This window comes from Eulemur rufifrons, chromosome 29 (genome assembly GCF_041146395.1).
Source record: "Eulemur rufifrons isolate Redbay chromosome 29, OSU_ERuf_1, whole genome shotgun sequence".
Classification (NCBI taxonomy): domain Eukaryota; kingdom Metazoa; phylum Chordata; class Mammalia; order Primates; family Lemuridae; genus Eulemur; species Eulemur rufifrons.
In genome coordinates, this window is record NC_091011.1 from 50,496,968 (window position 1) to 50,517,607 (window position 20,640).

The window sequence follows — 20,640 nt, forward strand, 5'->3', positions numbered from 1 at the left end:
GAGGCAGGTTCTGACACTTCTAATGCTAAATAGAGCTACTGAGATGGAAAGTTACAAGGCTACCCTAGTAGGAAAAAATATTAAAAACTCAAAGTTACTTATATAATGAAAATATTATCATCTCCTTGCCTTTGCTCCCCCAACATTAACTATATCCCTACTATTATTCAAAAGATTCAAATTCTATTCATCTTCAAAGGTCCATTTCATTTTCTACCTCCTTCATGAAGATCTTCAGACTACTTCTGTCCACAATAATATGACTTGTATTACTTTGTAGTAAGTCATGCATTTTAATAACCAATTAGTCTAATAATTTAATCTGTTTTATGGTTCTTCTAATTTGATAATAAGCTACTTGGGACCAGCAGCTTGTTTCACATTTATTCATTGCAAGATGATTAATGTAACATTAGGAGCCCCTTAAAATATTTATAACTTTGCTGATCCTTCAAAGAAAACCAAAAAACTGGGCAAACATATTGCTGCATCTCCTCAATATACAATTCACATGACCCCTAAATGAAAAGTATTCCAGCTTGATGCTTCATATGGATTCTGGCTGACTTCCCGCACATCACCTCATAAAGGTTAAGATCAATAGCTATGGAGTCAGACTGCATAGATCAATGACAGCTAAAAAAATACATTCACAACTAATATCAAGTAAATGTATCAGGTGGGCCGTGACAGATACACTTAAAATATGTGCAGGAAAAATCATCTAAAAGTATCTGTGATTGTCATATCTTTTATTGATAAACATCCTCATAGAAGAGGGAGTACAGGAAGTACAATTTACTTTCTCCTCTTATTATATTCTACCACTCCCAGTAATTGGCTTTGGCTTCTATTAATAGACCCTCATTTTGCTCTTGCATAAAGTTCTTTTACACAGCAGGTAAAAATGTATCATTTGAAAGTGAAGTGTGACTTTTTATATGTAAGTATGTTAAAATATATGTCAGTATTAATTTGTCAATTGAGTTCTTTAAATATACCTTCAATTGCTTGACCTGAACATGTATTTGATGAATATAGATAAATTCAAAATACTATGGATTTATAAACACAAAACTTCTTGAATGAAAGATGGAGTCCAGCTCTCCCGCAAAACAGTTTGAAACAAAACTGTATAGCTTTCAGTTAAAGTTCAAAGAGCTATTTTATTTTTCAAAGGAAAAATAGCTCAGTATCTTATGCAAGTCCTTCTTGGCATGACATAAATAGTCAATGAATACAATTTATTCTGTGGAACCTAGCTAACCCCTGAAAAGATCCTATACCTTCTAAATATATAATTTGCAACCATATATAAATATATAATTTGCCACCAACACTTTATTTACCTAGGTTTATAATTTTTCTTCTTATGATTATTAGCTTATCTTGACCAAGTACAGTACAATACAATGCAATGCAATGTAATGCAATGCAATATAATACGACAACTCTGGATTGATTATAAACACAAAAGACTTTTTATCATGAACCCTTTATATCTTTTTAGAAGGAAGTTAATTTCTCATTGTTTTTAAGGAAAAACATATTTAGCAAAAATGCACTGTTATTTACTATCTCTTAAAAATAGCATTCAACATCTGAGTTGTCCATTAATTAATTTGCTAAACTTCAATTTGTGAGAATTTATCACAAGACTATGAGAAATGAAGGCTATATTTACCCCTCTCCTCTAATCATGTGCAGTATTTGTAGGAATTTTAATTTTTAAGTAGAGGCTCATCTCAGATAAAAATGTGTAGTCCCACTAAAATATATTTCAATGTTCTCAGAAAAACTATTTGCTTCTAATAATATTTTACTTAAAATGTTATTACACTTGGCCGGGCGCGGTGGCTCACGCCTGTAATCCTAGCTCTCTGGGAGGCCGAGGCGGGTGGATCGCTCGAGGTCAGGAGTTCAAGACCAGCCTGAGCAAGAGTGAGACCCCGTCTCTACTAAAAAAATAGAAAGAAATTATATGGACAACTAAAATATATATATACAAAAAATTAGCCGGGCATGGTGGCGCATGCCTGTAGTCCCAGCTACTCGGGAGGCTGAGGCAGTAGGATCGCTTAAGCCCAGGAGTTTGAGGTTGCTGTGAGCTAGACTGACGCCACGGCACTCACTCTAGCCCGGGCAACAGAGTGAGACTCTGTCTCAAAAAAAAAAAAAAAAAATGTTATTACACTTATCTTCCTCACATGATTCTGTATGTGCTCTTCTCTTTACCTAAAATACCCTTCTCCTCTCTTCCTGTCACTTGGTCCTGTTCAAATATCAACTTCTTAGTGATGCTTTCCCTGGATCACCATTACTGGGCTACTTCTATAAAGTGTGTATACAAGTTGAGCATCCCTAATCTGAAAATCCAAATGCTCCAAAATCTTTTAAAAGATCTAGAAATCCAAACTCTAGACTTTGATAGTAATGCTTAGCCAATTCAAAGGTATTCTTTTGTTTGCTTGATTCTTTTTCTTGTGGCTCCAAGCTTAAGAGTTATCCTCTCTCCCTTACTTTGCTTCTTTCTTGCCTCAGAGGCTATGCTGCTACTCATGATGCAGTTATACTTTCACCTGTTGGTTATGTACAAGGCATATAACCCTTGGCACCTAAGAATTTAACCTCTGTGGTTCCAAGTATTCCCGTGCAACCCCAAAGGTCCATGACATGAAGTAATTTTTAATTTTGATAAGGCTATACTTTAAAGCCATGGGCTACGTAGTAAGTTTTAAGAATGAGTCTAGCAAAATTTCTAGCATCAGCACTATAGCAAAACTTTGTTATTTTTCATTTATCATTTATTGTCTGATTTGTTGTAATTCTTCAGATATACTCCAGTACTATTTGTGACATGACACACTGAGAAGTCTCGGGCAATACTGTCCATGAAAATAAAGGATCTAATATATAATGACTACAGTAATGCAGAATTTTATGTTATTGGGCAGAATAACTAGTTAGAGAGCACTGAAGGTCAAAGAAATGGAAAGTCCTCAAAGATGAAGATGTTCCATAAACTCTACTCCCTAATTCCCTTAAGAATAACAGAGTTACCTATTTCCAGCTTCTCTTCACTACTTTGGAAGAACAGCAGGACCATCTCTCAGATGCTATCTATTTATTTTTGGTCTTTGGCCTCTACCCAACATAAACTCTGTGAGGGTAGGGACTGTGTTTAATTCATTATTAAGTCAACAGCACCTAGAATTGGGCCTGGTTTACTATACTTTCTCAATAAATATTTGTCAATTAATGAATGAATGTCAGAGAAGTTATAAAAGCAATTTAATACAAAGAGGAATAATGAGAATTTATACTTCTTTATTCATTTAAAGCTTCCTAGAATTGGACAATGCTTATATGGCTTGTGAATACCCACACTTCTTCATAATGTTAATATAAAAATGTGGGTTGTTTTCTTTTTTAACTTTAGACATAGTCCATAAGATAAAGATTCACTTTCTATAACTTTACAATTATTTCCCTTCAAAGAAAACATTTTGAAAGGAGAAGACTAAAAAGGAGCCAGGTATCCAAAAATTAAAAGTTATGTACCTATTTACCTATGAAATATTCTTGACCAAAAAGTTACACCCAAATCTAACCAAGTCTCTGAAGGCAGCAGTGGCTTTCAACCTTACTTGTACTCTAGAACTTAACTTGAAATCATACTTTAAGAAGAAAGAGACATTAATGAGTAATTTAGAACTTCAAAAAAAAATCAAATGATACATTATTCCACCACATTTTAAATGTAAAATAATCCCTGGTTCCTTGGAGGAATGACTGATTCAAGTGTGGGGCAGGAAATATACAGATGAGCTTGGGATATCTTATGCTAGAAAGCAAGAGAGTTATCAAAGACCAATGGGTCTTTTTAGAAGGACAAGGAATCAACAGGAAGGGGCTTTAATTAGACAAAAATGGGACAATTTTTGAGCATCAAAAAGAAAAAGAAATGTAAGTGATAGAAGCACAATTAATATAGCCATTTCTACTATAATACAGGAACAAACAAAACTAATAAATAAGTGCTTTGCAATATCACACTGAAAATAACTGGGCTTATGGGGAGACTAGGCTCGGGAGCTGACCACTCAAAACCTATTCAACTTTCTAACCAAAATACAAAGAAAAACAATAACAATAACAATCCTAATAAAATTATAACCACAATTAAAAAGATTTATTTTAAATTCCTATGTAGTAAAGAAATATTACAATAAATCTAGACCTTAACAACAACAAAGTAAAAACCTTTGATAGGTTGATAAGGAAGGGTTCAGGATGCTGGGGTTGAGGCTTGCCATGAAGGCGAGGGCAAAATGCACAAAGATGGAGTAACTACAGAACAAGCACCTCCATCCAATAAGTTAAAGTGAACCAGTGGAATGTAAGGTGAATGAGTATCATGTACAGTGAGAGAATGCCATCTACTGGTGCCTTGCAGTATTTCTATTAGTGTATTTTGTATTCAGCTGGTGTTACTTATGGAGATACATTAACGTCTAGGAAAAAAATCACCTGTTAATCAAGGTGATTTCCTTGCTACACTGACATTATCCCTTTATTTATGAATCTTGTATGAGCTAACTCACATCGTAAAAGAGACACAAACGAGTTCAAAATATAAAAGCAAGAACGCAAAACAAAACGAAAAACAAAATCTTCATCTCATTGGTAACTATTAGAAAGAAGTAGGACATCAGCATCTTACTCAGAAAATTAACAATATCCTGTAAGAACAGTATTTCAAGGTAACTACCAAAAAGCCCTGACGAGGGAAAGTACTTCTTTATAGGTGATTTCATCCAAATAGTGTGGAAGGAATAATAATTAGGAAACCACCATTTTACAAACCCCAGTTGATCAATTCCTGTACGTAATGCTCAGCCGCAGTTCAAGCCATCAGATGAAAGGCTGATGGGAATTTTCACAAAGTAGAAATCAGACTGTCACCACCTGAATCCACTGTTCAATCTTAAAATTAGTAAAAGTGAGACAACCAGTGAGCTTCTCAATATGATATACTATGAAGTACACAGCATCATCTATAAAATATTCTTGCCAGAAAAATTAAACTCAAATTGAGCACGGCCCCTTACAGCAGTAGTTCTCAGCCTTGACTGCACATGAGAAACACCTGGGACTCTAACTATTTATTTATGTATGCATGTATCTATGTAGAGACAGGGTCTCACTATTGCTGAGACTGGTTTCCAATCCTGGCCTCAAGTGATCCTCCTGCATCAGCCTCCCCAAATGCTAGGATTAAGGTGTGAGCCAAAGCACCCAGCTGTGGTAAGCTTTTTAAACATACACTTGCCTGGATCTCACCTTTTACCAGTTCAATCAACATTTCTGGAGGTAAGGCTTACTCAGGCATCCTCATTTTTATTAAAAAAAAAGTTTTTTTTTAATTTACTTAGGTGATTCTAATGTGGAACCGGAGTAGAGAATCACTAATCCAGAGTTAGGAGAATCTACAGGATATGCAGCACAGAGCAGCACTTCTCCAACTTTAAAAGGTCAAATAATCCCCTGAGAATCTTGTTAAAATACAGATTATATGCCAGGAGCAGTGGCTCATGTCTGTAATCCCAGCACTTTGGGAGGCCAAGGCGGGAGGTTCACACGAGTCCAGGAGTTTGAGTCCAGCCTGGGCAACATAGCAAGACCCTGTCTCTACAAAAAGATATTAAAAATTAGCCAGGCATGGTGGTGCATACCTGTATTCCCAGCTACTTGGGAGGCTGAGGCAGAAGGATCACTTGAGCCCAAGAGTTCAAGGTTATAGTAAGTTATGCTCACTCTACTGCACTCCAGCCTGGGCAACAGAGCAAGACCCTATCTCTTAGAAAAAAAAAAATACAGATTCTGATTCTGTAGGCCTGGGGTAGGGCCTGAGAATCTGCTCTCAGATGACGCTAATCCAGCTAGCTGACTTTGAATAGACTGGATACAGACCAGTACTGTCCAGCAAAAATATGTCACATACGTAATTTTAAGTTTTCTAGCAGCCACTTTAAAAAGCAGTTGAAATTAATTTTAATAATGTATTCTTTAGCCCAATATAGTCAAGATATTATTTTACCATGTAACCAGTATAAAAAGTTATTGATATATTTTAAATTCTTTATCTCATACTATCTGGTATATATTTCACACTTAAAGCACATCACAATTCAGACTAGCCACATTTCAAGTGCTCAACAGTCACATGTGGCCTGGTAGTTAATATCTTGGACAGCACGGGTACAGAAGAACAAGTTAAAGAAACCACATGAAACAATCTAGAATAATAGACATTCTATAGGAAAAGTCTGCAAATAGACAAGAGTAGGAAAAGTAAAAGTGGGAGAAACTACTCTAAGAGGCTTAAGAGACATAACTATTTGCAATCCATGACTTTCAATCTGGTTGAAAAAAATCAGCAATAAAAAGATTTTTTTTAGACAACTGGGGAAATTTGGTTATGGATGAGCATTAGATGATAAAAAATTTTATCCTAATTTCATCATGTGTGATTATGTGAGAAAATGCCCACATGTTTTAGAAATGTACACTAAATTACACAGGAATGAAATGATAATGATTTGCTTCAAAATTAGTTCAGAAAAAAAATGAAAATGAAAAAGTATAAACCAAATGTGATAAACTCTTAGTAACTTGTTCAGTCTAAGTGATGTAATCGGGGGTTTACTGTACAATTCTTGCTCTTTTGTGTATACTTGAAAATTTAATAAAAAAGAAAACTATAATAGCTTTAGAATCTGAATGCTAATTATTAAAAAAGTTTATTTTTATTGTATACACAGAATATACACAGAATATATACCATCTTAACGTCTTTTTTTTTTTTTTTTTTTTTTAAGAGACAAGGTCTCATTCTGTCACCCAGCCTGGAGCACAGTGACCCAATAGATTGTAGCTCACTATAGCCTAGAACTCCTGGGCTCACGCGATTCTCCCACCTCAGTATCCTGGGTAGCTGATACCCAATACCACAACCAGCTAATTTTTTTATTTTTTGTAGAAACAGGGTATCAGTATGTTGCCCAGGCTGGTCTTGAATTCCTGGCCTCAAGCAATCTTCCTGCCTCAGCCTCCCAAAGTGCTGAGATTATAGGCGTGAACCACTGTAGTTAGCCATTAACCATTTTTAAGTGTATAGTTCAGTGGTATTAAATACTTTCATAATATTGTGCATCCGGATAGCTGGGACTGCAAGTGTGTGCCACCACTCCTGGCTACTTTTTCTTATTTTTTGTAGAAGTGGGGTCTCGCTGTTTTGCCCAGCTGGTCTCAAACTCCTGGCTGCAAGCAATCCTCCCACCTTGGCCTCCTAAAGTCCTGGGATTACAGGCATAAGCCACTCTGCCCAGCCTATTAAGGAGATTTTCAGGCTTCTATAAATGAAAGCAGATGGATAAACATTCTTTGAATGCCTCTTTTTCTAGTTATATTATACCTTATACTATTTAATATTCATAATGATCCATAAGGTAAATATCTCTATTTTACAGATGAAGAAACAGAATCTCCAAACATTAAGACTGAGCTCCTAATTGGCAAGCATAGAACCATTATCTGAATGCAGTCCTGATTTGCAAGAAAGCTTTAGGATGCTCCTGCACTACTCCCTACTACCTTGCTCTCTACTGACAGAACTATAAAATTTTCAGATTCTATGTATATTCAAAGACAAAATCAAAGAATACCTTAATAGAAATTCATAATACAGCTAACCAGTAAGAAATATATAAAAAGAATAAATGACTCAAGATTTAAATCACTCAGGAAAAGATAATCAACATAATGTATAAGCAAATATTATATGCCTCATATTCCACCTGTTAATATTCCTTTTCTGCCCTTTTCCTTTATAAATTCTAAATTTTAATTTTCTTAGGGCCATGTTTATCTTCTCATGAACAATAAAGGGAATTTCAGTGCCCAGCTTTGACTGTAGGCCCTTCCTGACTGTTGGTAAAAAAAAAAAAATCTCTACAACGTAAGAAGAAAAATGTTCACTCTTTCCCTATAGCTGCAAAAATGTCTATACTATTCTGCATCTATTAAAGCTGATCCAAAGTGAATTGTGAACATTCACAAAGAAATTTGTCTTATGCGCCTATTCGGTATCCTTGAAAGTGGTTTTCGTACAAAAGAATCTTATAAGACATCAATTTATACCCATTTAGAAATTGTTGCTGTATTATGTGAAAGTAAATCTTTAATCTCTAAACTATTCTGATCGAGTGGCCACAGTTTTTTATTTGTTGCTCTAGTAATACCATTTTAGTTAAAATCTCCTTAAAAGTATTAAAAACAACTGAAAAGGTCCTTTGCAAAATCTAGAGGATAAATGACACTCTTACATTACGGAAGTATGATAAAATCATAACTATGGTAGACTGTTTTCTCAAACTGAAAAGTTTTAGAGTCTTTGTTTCCTATAAATTATCAAAAGTAAAATAAGATCCATTCCAATTTAATTTTTCAAATGAAAATATCTTTTTATAAAATAGAAACTTATTTCATAATTATTTTTAAGTTAAAAGCATTTAGATTTAGATTACTTACAAAAGAAAAATGAAATTATCTTCTTCATCTTTTAATTGTAAAGAAATAACCAGAAACCTGTATCATTTGGCTCTTGATATTTTTCTCCCTGCTTAACACAAGCAAGGGGTTACGGAAGGTATTAATCTGCCCTTCAATGAGTGATGCCCCATAGTACAAAATCACTTTATAATATCTTAAAAAGTAGAAGAAACAATATATGGGCATAATTCTTTTCATCAAGACATAAAAATTCCTAGAGAATATTGAATTCTTTGTTCCTTAATAAAAACTTTTTACTTAAAAATCATCTTTTATATTTACTTAGTCTCAAAGTATCTCCTTACAAATTAATGTTAATTACAAAAGGAATTACAATAGTTATAAGGGAGAGAAAAACACTTTAACCAAATTTTACATTAATATCACTAATAAAGGGCCAATAAATAGGCTTCATGTGCTTCTGATGTCATACGTTGAAGAAAACATACTACTTATATTGTATGCCAGCCAAAAATGGATAAGCTCATTCTAATAATGAGGGAAAAGCAAACAAATAAAAATTAAGGGACATTCTATAAGATTACTAGCTTGTATTCTTCAGAAATATCAATCTCATTCAAGCAAAAGACTGAGAAACTAAGTTTAAAGGGACTGAAGAGACTGACAACCAAATGCAAAACATAATTGGTACTGGAGAAACAATAGTTGCAATAAGAGACATTATGTGGACTACTGACAAAATTGGAATATAAATTATAGATAAAATGAAATTATTGTATCAATTTAAATTTCTTAGTTTGATAACTGAATGATGGTTATGTAAGAGAAGATTATTGTTCTTAAGAAAGACCCACTGAAGCATTAAGGCATAAAGGGCTATGATATATGCAACCTCTTAGCGGTTTAATGTACCAATATATGGGAAAAGGGAGAGAATTATAAGGCAAATGTGGCAAAATGTTGAAAATGGGTAACTTGGGGAAAGATCATATGGGAATTCTTTGTACTATACTGTAATGTTTCTGAAAGTTTGAAATTATTTTAAAATAAAAATTTTAAAAAATCATCCTTCCAGATTAAACAGATTTTAATGTGTGAAAATTTTGACCACAAAAATTACTTTATAAAAGCAAGTTTGACAAGATGATATGTACAAATGCTTCAACAGTGACAAGTTAAAGAGCTTGTATCAGAATGTGGCTCAATATACAGCTTTCTTCATCAAATGTCTTCCTACAAAAAACAAATCAGTTATACTAAACTGTATTTAGTGGCATTGTGATAAAAACCTGGTAACAGTTTACGTACCAGCACTACACTTTGAGTAGCGCTGGTCTAAAATACTGTCTTTTTGCAATCAGTCACTCAATAACCAGCTACTATTTTAAAAATTATGATTTGGAAGAAAATATACCAAGTTATAACCAGTTAAATCTGGGTAGCATAATTGAAGGTGATTTTTATTTTCTTCTTGTATTTTCTAATATTTCTGCAATGAACATGGATTACTTTTGTAATAAGAAAAGCAAAAGTAATCTTTGAAAAAATAAGTGAAAAAGAATTTAGTAGCAGGCAATCAGATTTCTTAGAATTTGCATCCTATGTCAAAACACAGTATTTTGTTTTAATGTTTACATACTACCAAGTTTTCTACAAGGATCTTACTTACAGCTGATCTTGAAGTTCCACAATTATATATTCTAATTGTTCCTTCTCTAATTTATGAGCCAGATCAGAATCTTCAATCCTTTGAAGTAGTATTTTATTTTGGGAGACAGATTCAGATAGCTGGTTCTCTCGAAGTCGTAAGAGTTCTTCAAGATAACCCTGGAAATACAATATCACTAAGATATAGGAATTGCAAATTTCTAATATATATCTTTAAGATAAATGCTGAGAGCTTAAATGTTATTACCAGCCACATTATAATGAAACAATGTCAAGTATTATTGACAAATTAGTAAAAAAATTGTTTTTTTTATTTCATCTTATTATTATGGGGGATACAGAATTTCAGGTTACATACGTTGCCCATGTACCACCTGTCCCCCCAAGTCAAAGCTCCAGGCGTGTCCGTTCCCCAGTGTGCGTTGCACTCATCATGTAGGTATACATCCCTCCCCTCCCCACCCCCCCCTTCCCGAGTCAGCACCTTCAAGCGTGACCATTCCCCAAATGGTGCGCAATGCACTCATTATGTAGGCATACACCCATCCCCTCCCCCACCCCCCACCTCAGTCTGATATCCGATTGGTGTCGTTCCCAGATGTGTATTTAGGTGATGATCAGGGAAACCAATTTTCTGGTGAGTACATGTGATGCTTGTTTTTCCATTCTTGGGATACTTCACTTAATATAATGGGCTCCCACTCTCTCCAGGAGAACCATAGAGATGTCGTATCTTCATTATTCCTTATAGCTGAGTAATATTCCATGGTATACATATACCACAGCTTACTAATCCAATCATGTATTGATGGGCATTTGGGTTGTTTCCACATCTTTGCTATTGTGAATTGTGCTGCTATAAACATTCGGGTACATGTGTCTTTGTTACAGAGTGACCTTTTTTCCTTTGGGTGTATGCCCAATAATGGGATTGCTGGATCGAATGGCAGGTCTACTTGAATCTGTTTAAGATACCTCCATAATGCTTTCCACAGGGGTTGCACTAGTTTGCAGTCCCACCAGCAGTGTATTAGTGTTCCTGTCTCTCCCACATCCACGCCAACATGTGTTGTTTTGGGATTTTTTGATAAAGGCCATTCTCACTGGAGTTAAGTGATATCTCATTGTGGTTTTGATTTGCATTTCTCTGATGATTAGGGATGTTGAGCATTTTTTCATATGTTTGTTAGCCATTCTTATATCTTTTTTTGAGAAATTTCTATTCATGTCCTTTGCCCACTTTTTGATAGGGTTGTTTGATTTTTTTCTTGCTGGTTTTCCTGAGTTCTAAATAGATTCTTGTTATCAGTCCTTTATCTGATGTGTAGTATGCAAAAATTTTTTCCCACTCTGTAGGTGGTCTGTTTATTCTTGTGACTAAAATTGTTTTAATTGAATATAAAAATTTAACACACATTCTCCATTATTTAAAGCCCTTCTCTAAAGTTTGAGAAAATATATTTGTAACTTAAGGCAAAATTTAGTTAAAACATTATAATTTCTAAGCATCACAACAGTAATAAATGCATGACTCCTACCTTCAAAATACAGACTTAATTACAGAATGACCAATTAGAAGCTGCCTCTATGTTATTATTTTTCAAAAACATATTGATATTAACATTTTAGCATTAACAGATTAGTGCAAGGCAGTGTAATGTTTTGGTTAGGCCTGCAGACTTGGAGACTGCCTACTATCATATTCCAATTTTATCACTTATCAGTTATGTCTTTAGGCAAGGTACTTAATCTCTCTGTGCCATAGTTTTATCATCTAAAAAAAAAATGGGAACAATAAGAGTACCTAGTTGGGAGAATTAAATGTATCAATATAGGTAAAGTGCTTAGAACAGTGCTGGCACATTGTATGCTATTATTAGTAGCAAAAACCTAACAGATATGAGACTTCTTGGATTGCTCTCTTATCCTTTTACTTATTTACTGTTTCTTTGTCCTTCTGCCCTGCCTTTCTGGGAGACCTTATTGAATTTATCCTCCAAACCTTTATACTAAATTTCTTAATTCAGAAAATCATCTTTTTAATTTTCAATAGCTCTTTCATATTCTCTAATTGTTCCTCTCTCATGGCATCTTATTCTTTTTAGTTGCCATATACTTTCAAATTCTTCTGAGGATATTAATTAGAATCTTTTTTAAGTACTCTTTTATTCCATTACATGTTATCCTATTCATGTGTCATCAACAAACTGTTACAGCTATTTTAGCTTTATGATACATGTTAACAGCAGTTCTCCTCTCAAGCACTTCTTTTTCGTATTTTTTCCTGACAATTCTCAAATATGTTTTCTTATTATTAAATCTAAAAAATTAAATATAAAGTTAATTTTTACAAATGAAATACTTCATATATAAACAGCTCAAAATAAACTATATATGAATACTTATAAATATCAGTAATTAAATAATACTTATATACCCACCACCTAGGTTAATCACCAATACTTTAAGAGCCAATATAATGCCTTCCCTTACCACACCCTTTTGCCTCCTCTGCAAAGGTAAAAATACCCTAAGATGTGTGTTTATCATCCCCTTGCATTTCGTTCTGGTTTTACCACAAATTAATATCATCTTAAACAATATATTGCTTAGTTTTACTGGTTTTTGTCTATATTCTTTTGAAACTTGCTTTTTCATCAAATTGGTAAGTCTAAGTATAGCTCATTTACTCTCAATACTGTATAGGATTCCATTTATGAATACTGCACTTTATTCACTCTCCTGTCAGTGTCCATTTGGATTATTTTAGGTTTTTCTTAACAGAAACAATATTACTATGAACACATGCAGTAATGTCTTCTGGTACACACATCTAAGAAATTCTAGAAGATATGACTAGCAGTTGAATTAAGTGATTTTTGACAATGGATAAATACCTTCTGTTCCAGGGTAAGCTGATACTTTTGTTTAACTCTCTTACACTTGTTGAACCAACTGTTCTCATCCATGATGAAGGGAGGGCCGACACTCTCTGGAGTACTGCTTTCACTGCTACTGCTTCCCAAAGTCCTTAGCTCCTCTTCATCGCTGCTGATGCTATCAGAACTGGGAATAACAAAATTTTTAAAAGAAATAAAGTTAATAATATGTTCAGATTTAATTCTTAAACACTTCCGTGTATGCAAGCTACTGTTGAACAAACTCCAAAGTATTAGCACTAAATATAGGATTATAATAATGATGTTATAAAGACTTTAGCTCCTGAAATAAATGCCAAGTTAGCAGGGGCTCCTGACTCCTTCTCACGAAACCATGCCGAGAGATGCTACAGAAGTTCAAGTGAGTTTGCAAATTTAAGGAATTAACACTAAAACTGTGAGAATGTCCAGAGGAGAGAGAATAGATTCCCAGAGAAGAAAACCAGAAACTACAGACATGCTGGGAAGAGCTAGCTAGATTCTTTTCATCGTACTAGTAGATCACCACCTGTCCAATCCCCACTGCAAAGCAGAGAAACAGCTTTACAAGCTAATGCCAGTGGGGTATAACACAGGGTAACATTCAAGGTCAGCTCAGCTTTGGCAAGAAGATAACAACAGGTTCAAAGGAACCAGTCACTCCTAAGCATCTCCTACTGGAAGGACGAAGAGGAGGCAGAGGTAAAGAAGAGAGAATATTCATCACAATCCGTATCTAAAATTCCTCATGACATGGGTATGGCAGAGGAGCACAGAATAAGGTGAAAAAATGGGAGTGGAAAAACTAAATGGAGAGAAAAGCATGCTAAGATGACTGCTTTAGAAGATGCTAAGATGACCAATTTAGAAGGAAGATATTGGTGTTAATATACTTTAAAAAAGGCCCAGGAAGAGTGGCCCACACCTGTGATCCCAGCACTTTGGGAAACCAAGACGGGAGGATTGCTGGAAGCCAGGAGTTTAAGAACAGCCTGGACAACATGGCAGGAAGCTGTCTCTAAAAAAAAAGAAAAATTAGCTGAGTGTGTGTTATATGCCTGTAGTCCCAGCTACTCAGGAGTCTGAGGTAGGAGGATTACTTGAGCTCAGGAGTTCAAGACCACCCTGAGCAAGAATGAGACCCCTTCTCTACTAAAAACAGAAAAATTATCTGGGTGTAGTGGTGCACACTTGTAGTTCCAGCTACTCAGGAGGCTGAGACAGGAGGATCACTTAAGCCCAGGAGTTTGAGGCTGTAGTGAGCTATCAGGACGCCATTGCACTCTACCCAGGGTGACAGAGTGAGGCTCTCCATCTAAAAAAAATATATAAATAACAGGGAAAAGTAAAATTTAAAATAAAACAATACGTAAGCAACATAAAAACAGTCTGTACAACCTTCAAAGTATTAAAGTGAACTATCTGTCAAACGGAGGGGCAAATTAAAAACCACTACAAAAAAGGCAAAACAAAAAATGAGATGGCAGAAGTAAGCCCTAGTACAAAAGTAATTACAAAAAAATTAAATGAGTTAAATTCTATAACCAAAAGCCATATGCTCAGGTTTTATTAAGATAAATAAGGGCCACAAATAAGTTGTTTATAATAAGATACACATGAATATCAGTAAGTAAAACTGAAGAGATGGAAAACATCAAGAAAATATGAACCAAAAGAAATCAAGGTCAGAAATCATAATTTCATAGATTATATAGATATAATGCTGGAAAAGAGCATATAAGGACTGAAGAAAGACATTATCTATTTCATCTTCTGTGATCTATGTTTGCATCTGTTAGGCTCCTGAGTATGGGGTCCAAGCATGTTGCAAGACTGAGTCAGAGACCTCTGCATAAAGAAAGGTCTGATCAAGGAGACATTCTTAGTTGGTGATCTAGAAAACAAACCAATAAATAAACAAATACCAAAGAAAATTTTCCTCTCATGGCCATGACTTTGGGTGGAATAGAGAAAAGAAAGCAGTGGCTAATAATAAAATTCCAGCTTTGAAAATGGCCAAACAGAACTTTCTAAAAAAGGTATTTGACATTAAAAATAAATGGATGAGCTAAAAATCAGATATAATGGAAGAAAGAACTAGTAAAATGGAAGACAGATATGGGAAAATTATAATATTTATTAACCATTTTCAAAATACTATGAAAAAAATAACCATCACACTAAGATAGATATCCAGCAAAATTATCTTCCCAGAAAAGTGATACAAGCATATTTTCAGAGAGATGTGCCAAAAATCCCCACTAAAACAACTTCAGCAATCATAATTCAACAAAAAGAAAAATAACCCAGAAATCCAGATCACTCACACAAAATTAAAATTGATCTTATGCAGACAGAGAGTAGAGTGATGATTACCAGAGTCTGGGAAGGGTAGCGGGGAGTGGGGGCTAAAGTGAGGATAGTTAATGGGTGCAAAAATATAGTCAGATAGTTAGATATAATAAACAATATTTGATAGCACAACAAAGTGACTATAATCAATAGTAACTCAGGGAAACTTTAAAATAACTAAAAGAGTAGAATTGGAATGTACATAATACAAAGAAATGATAAATGCCTGAGGTGACACACCAATTACCCCAATTTAATTAATTCACATTGTATGCCTGTATCAAAACATCACACATACCTTATAAAGATAACTGCTTAGTACTGGCACAAGTGCAGGGACACAGACCAGTGGAACAGAACAGAAAATCCAAATATAAAACCATCCTCATATAGCCATCTAATCTTTGACAAAGCAAACAAAAACATACTGTGGGTAAAAGAATCCTTATTCAATAAATGGTGCTGGGAAAATTGGTTAGCCACATGCAGAAGACTGAAACAGGACCCACAGCTCTCACCTCTCACAAAAATCAAATCACGGTGGATAACAGACTTAAACCTTAGGTGCAAAACTATTAGAATTCTAGAAGAAAATGCAGGAAAGACTCTTATAGACATTGGCCTAGGCAAAAAATTTATAAAGAAGACCCCTAACGCAATCACACCAACAACAAAAATAAATGAATGGGACCTGATTAAATTAAAAAGCTTCTGCACAGCCAAAGAAACAGTCACGAGAATAAACAGACAACCTACAGAATGGGAAAAAATTTTTGCATACTACACATCAGATAAAGGACTGATAACAAGAATCTATTTAGAACTCAGGAAAATCAGTAAGAAAAAATCGAGCAACCCTATCAAAAAGTGGGCAAAGGACATGAATAGAAATTTTTCAAAAGAAGACATAAGAATGGCTAACAAACATATGAAAAAATGCTCAACATCTCTAATCATCAGGGAAATGCAAATCAAAACCACAATGAGATATCACTTAACTCCAGTGAGAATGGCCTTTATCAAAAAGTCCCAAAACAATACATGTTGGCATGGATGCAGAGAAACAGGAACACTCATACACTGCTGGTGAGACTGCAAACTAGTGCAACCCCTGTGGAAAGCATTATGGAGATACCTTAAACAGATTCAAGTAGACCTACCATTCGATCCAGCAATCCCATTATTGGGCGTCTACCCAAAAGAACAAAAGTCATTCTATAAAAAAGACACCTGTACCCAAATATTTATAGCAGCACAATTCACAATTGCAAAGATGTGGAAACAACCCAAATGCCCATCAATTCATGAGTGGATTAGTAAAATGTGGTATATGTATACCATGGAGTATTACTCAGCTATAAGAAATAACGGTGATATAGAATCCCTTTAGTTCTCCTGGAGAGAGTTGGAACCCATTCTATTAAGTGAAGTATCCCAAGAATGGAAAAATAAGCACCACATGTACTCACCAGCAAATTGGTTTCCCTGATCATCACCTAAGTGCACATTTAGGAATAACACCAATTGGGTATCGGACTGAGGTGGGGTGTGGGAGTTGGGGGGAGGGGATGGGTGTATACCTACATAATGAGTGCTTTGTGCACTGTCTAGAGAATGGACACACTTGAAGCTCTGACTCAGGGGGATGGGCGGGACATAGGCAATATATATAACCTGAACTTTTGTACCCCCATAATAAGCTGAAATAAATAATATAAAAAAGATATGCATTCATAATAATTAAAAATTTAAAAAAATATAATATATGGGAGGATGTACATAGGTTAAAAAAGTAAAGTACCTAGAACAATGCCTGATATAAACATTTAATAAATATTATTAATATTTTTAACTATTACTAGTCATCTTCACAAAATGTCCTATAATCCAACATATCCTGAACAGTATAATTATATGCCTGCTCAAAACATCTTCTTGCTGTATTTCTTTTCTAGACTTAACGTACTAGAACTAGCCCTTTTCCCAAGGAATCCACTTACTCAAGTTAGAAATCTCGGTATCGTAACACTCTATTCCTCCTTCTCCTTCATCAGCCAAAATATTTTCACATTCCTAGCTCTGAAATATTAGGGATGTCTCTTACTAGATGGTGATTTTCTTCAGGACAGGGACTGTGGGGTTTTTTTTCCCATAAGTTCATAAAACCTCCTATACTCTTGACACCTACATACCCCTGGCACCTAGGAAAATTTCCCCCATCTTAGAAAATGCATCTTGGATGTGTGTGTGTGCAAATATTACATATGTACATATTTTATATATATACACAGTACCTTACAGCTTTGGCCTGATAACATTTTTGATGAATATAAAGATTATCATTCTATTCAAGAATTCAATTTTTCAAGCAGACCTTAGAAACATCTATAGATTTCACTTAATTAATTTTCAATGCTGATGAGATTAGGCAAAATCCAGATCACTCATACAATACTGGTAATAAGCTAAATTGGTACAACTCTTTCATAAGACACACTTTAAGAGTCATCAAATTTTTCATTGAATTTACCTGAATATCCCCCCAAAATTATAACAGAAACAAAAGGAATATTTATTTGTATAAGGACATTCATTATTCTTTTCTTTATAATGGAGACAAAATGGAAAAAAGCCTAAATAATAAATTATAGTTTTGAAATCGCAGTGAACTATTTCAGAACTATTAAAGTTATTATTATAATGGCTATAGTAATATAAATAAATGCTTTTGTTATTAAAAAAATCATATGCTGGGATTACAATTATGTAAAAAGTGTGTGTTTATATAAATCCTAAAAATGCAGCTGGAGTTTGTAATCCTTAATAATTTCTCACACTGAAACAAATGTTTTGTACAAAGTAGTTTTAATCATATGAACACTGCACAATAAGACATTCAACTATAAATTAAGATTTTAAAAACATATTTCAAAATGTCAAATACCTTTGGGTAAACTTCAAATATGGTGTATAGTCTATTACAGCAGGAAAGTTGCCATCCAATCCCTCTCCCTTTAGGCAGAAGCTAAGACAACAGACAATAAATACTCCACATTAATACATAAAATTTTAAATCAAAATTAAGTGTTATAAACAATCTCTTGCTAGAGACATTTCTTTCATAAAACTTCAGGTCAACTTTTGCAATTTATTTGTTATAAATAAATACCTCAATAAAAAACATTCTACCTTCAATACCAATGACAAAGCACTGTACAAGTAAATGTACTCTTATATAAATGTATCAAGCATAAGTAAAATTTACTAAGAAATCTATTCAAATCTTATCTCTTTATTTGATACTATCTTGGTCTTTATTGGACTTTCAAGAGGTCAATAGAGAATTTTCAAAAAAGAGTTGTTCTTTACATTTAGATACAAATTCTCAGATGATACTCAATATCCTCCCAAAAGATCTGACTGATTAGAAAACAAGGGTTTTCAAAACTATCTGAATAGGTGAAAAGGCTTGGATCTTAGTCCTACAGAGGATTCTGAAAATCTTCTAATCTCTAATCAATCCTTTCTGAGGCCATGGGAACAAGAAAAAGATTAGGAGACTTGTCTGAAATCGTACTGTGAGTCTTGCAGCACCAGCGAAGGTATTCTAGATCTCCTGGTCCCCCAATCCAGTAATCTGTTTTTGTATAATGGTACATACAAAAAGATATCAAACAAGAAAAAGGTGTTTGGTTTTATGATTACTATTGTTAAAAGAAAAAATTACATCTTCTAGGAAGATAAACTTAAGAATAATTATAAGACATAGGTTGATCTTTCAAAGGAAAAAATTCATCTCCCACCTTAGGGTTTCTTTCAGAAGTCTGTCTGCTAAAATACTTGTTCTAATATATTAATATTGAGTGTATATATGTATTTTTCCAATCTTGAATAAGGAGAGAAAGTGGTAACACTTTATATGGGCTTTCCCTCATTTATAGAAATATTGCTAATGTATCTTTAAAATATATGGCTCTAGCTGATTATACAGTATCAATGAGTTACACTAAACCAAAAGTTAACATTCTTAACTGGGGTTTTTGTTTGTTTGTTTTTTACAAAAAACAACAAACAAACAAAACCTAGGCTATAAAAAATTTAGAGCCAGGGAAATGCCTTATAAAAAGTTAACATCCTTGGAGGCATCAAAAAGACAACCTTCATACTCCATCCATCACATTCATCCTAAAAAATTAAGCTAATTAACCTAATACTAGTTTATTAAATCTCAGAGAAAAGTTAGACTTACAAAATGATAAATATTTAGAAAGGAAGTGATTTACTAGAAAAAAACCTCAGTGAAAATAAGCAGCATTATTTTTTAATTCAAGACCTAAAACTAGGCCGGGCGTGGTGGCTCACGCCTGTAATCCTAGCACTCTGAGAGGCCGAGGCGGGTGGATCGCTCGAGGTCAGGAGTTTGAGACCAGCCTGAGCAAGAGTGAGACCCCGTCTCTACTAAAAATAGAAAGAAATTATATGGACAACTAAAATATATATATACAAAAAATTAGCCGGGCATGGTGGCACATGCCTGTAGTCCCAGCTACTCGGGAGGCTGAGGCAGTAGGATCGCTTAAGCCCAGGAGTTTGAGGTTGCTGTGAGCTAGACTGACGCCACGGCACTCACTCTAGCCCGGGCAACAGAGTGAGACTCTGTCTCAAAAAAAAAAAAAAAAAAAAAAAAAAAAAAGACCTAAAACTAGATTTTCATTTATCTTATTTTAATATTCTTGAATTTTTAAATGATATATTTCAATTAAAATATAATATTTCCTTCATTCTTATGTTTTTCTTATAGACAAATCTTTTATCTTTAATATAATGTAAAATCTGTGCTCAATTAAAGAGATAAAAAAAGATGTTTCCATAAAGCTAAAAAGAACTTACATTGTCCATTTTTAGCACTTGTTATCTTAGTGTGGAACCAATTCATCTTGATAATAAAAGCAAATATTAACAAATATTATTTGATAATCTAGATACATAAGAAAAATAAGAAACCCAAGATATCCTATCAGGATCTTCTTTATCCTGTCACAGGAGATAATGAGAATCTTTTTGGCTTTGAATCTATTTTTAGTCTGTTTCTTCTCATTTTAAAATAGTAACTGAAAAATACTAAGAG

At 34.1% G+C, this 20,640-nt stretch overlaps 1 protein-coding gene across 7 annotated transcripts in view; it reads right to left on the minus strand.

Annotated features, from left to right (window-relative positions):
• The window catches only part of RUNDC3B (RUN domain containing 3B), a 116,313-nt gene that overhangs the window by 24,466 nt on the left and 71,207 nt on the right, over positions 1-20,640 (minus strand). For all 7 annotated transcript variants that reach the window (XM_069462048.1, XM_069462051.1, XM_069462049.1 and 4 more), the window contains 3 exons: positions 18,457-18,537; positions 13,140-13,308; positions 10,244-10,401 (listed from right to left, as the gene is read on the minus strand). In XM_069462048.1, the coding sequence (XP_069318149.1) occupies positions 10,244-10,401; positions 13,140-13,308; positions 18,457-18,537 (408 nt within the window). The remainder of the gene's footprint in view (positions 1-10,243; positions 10,402-13,139; positions 13,309-18,456; positions 18,538-20,640) is intronic.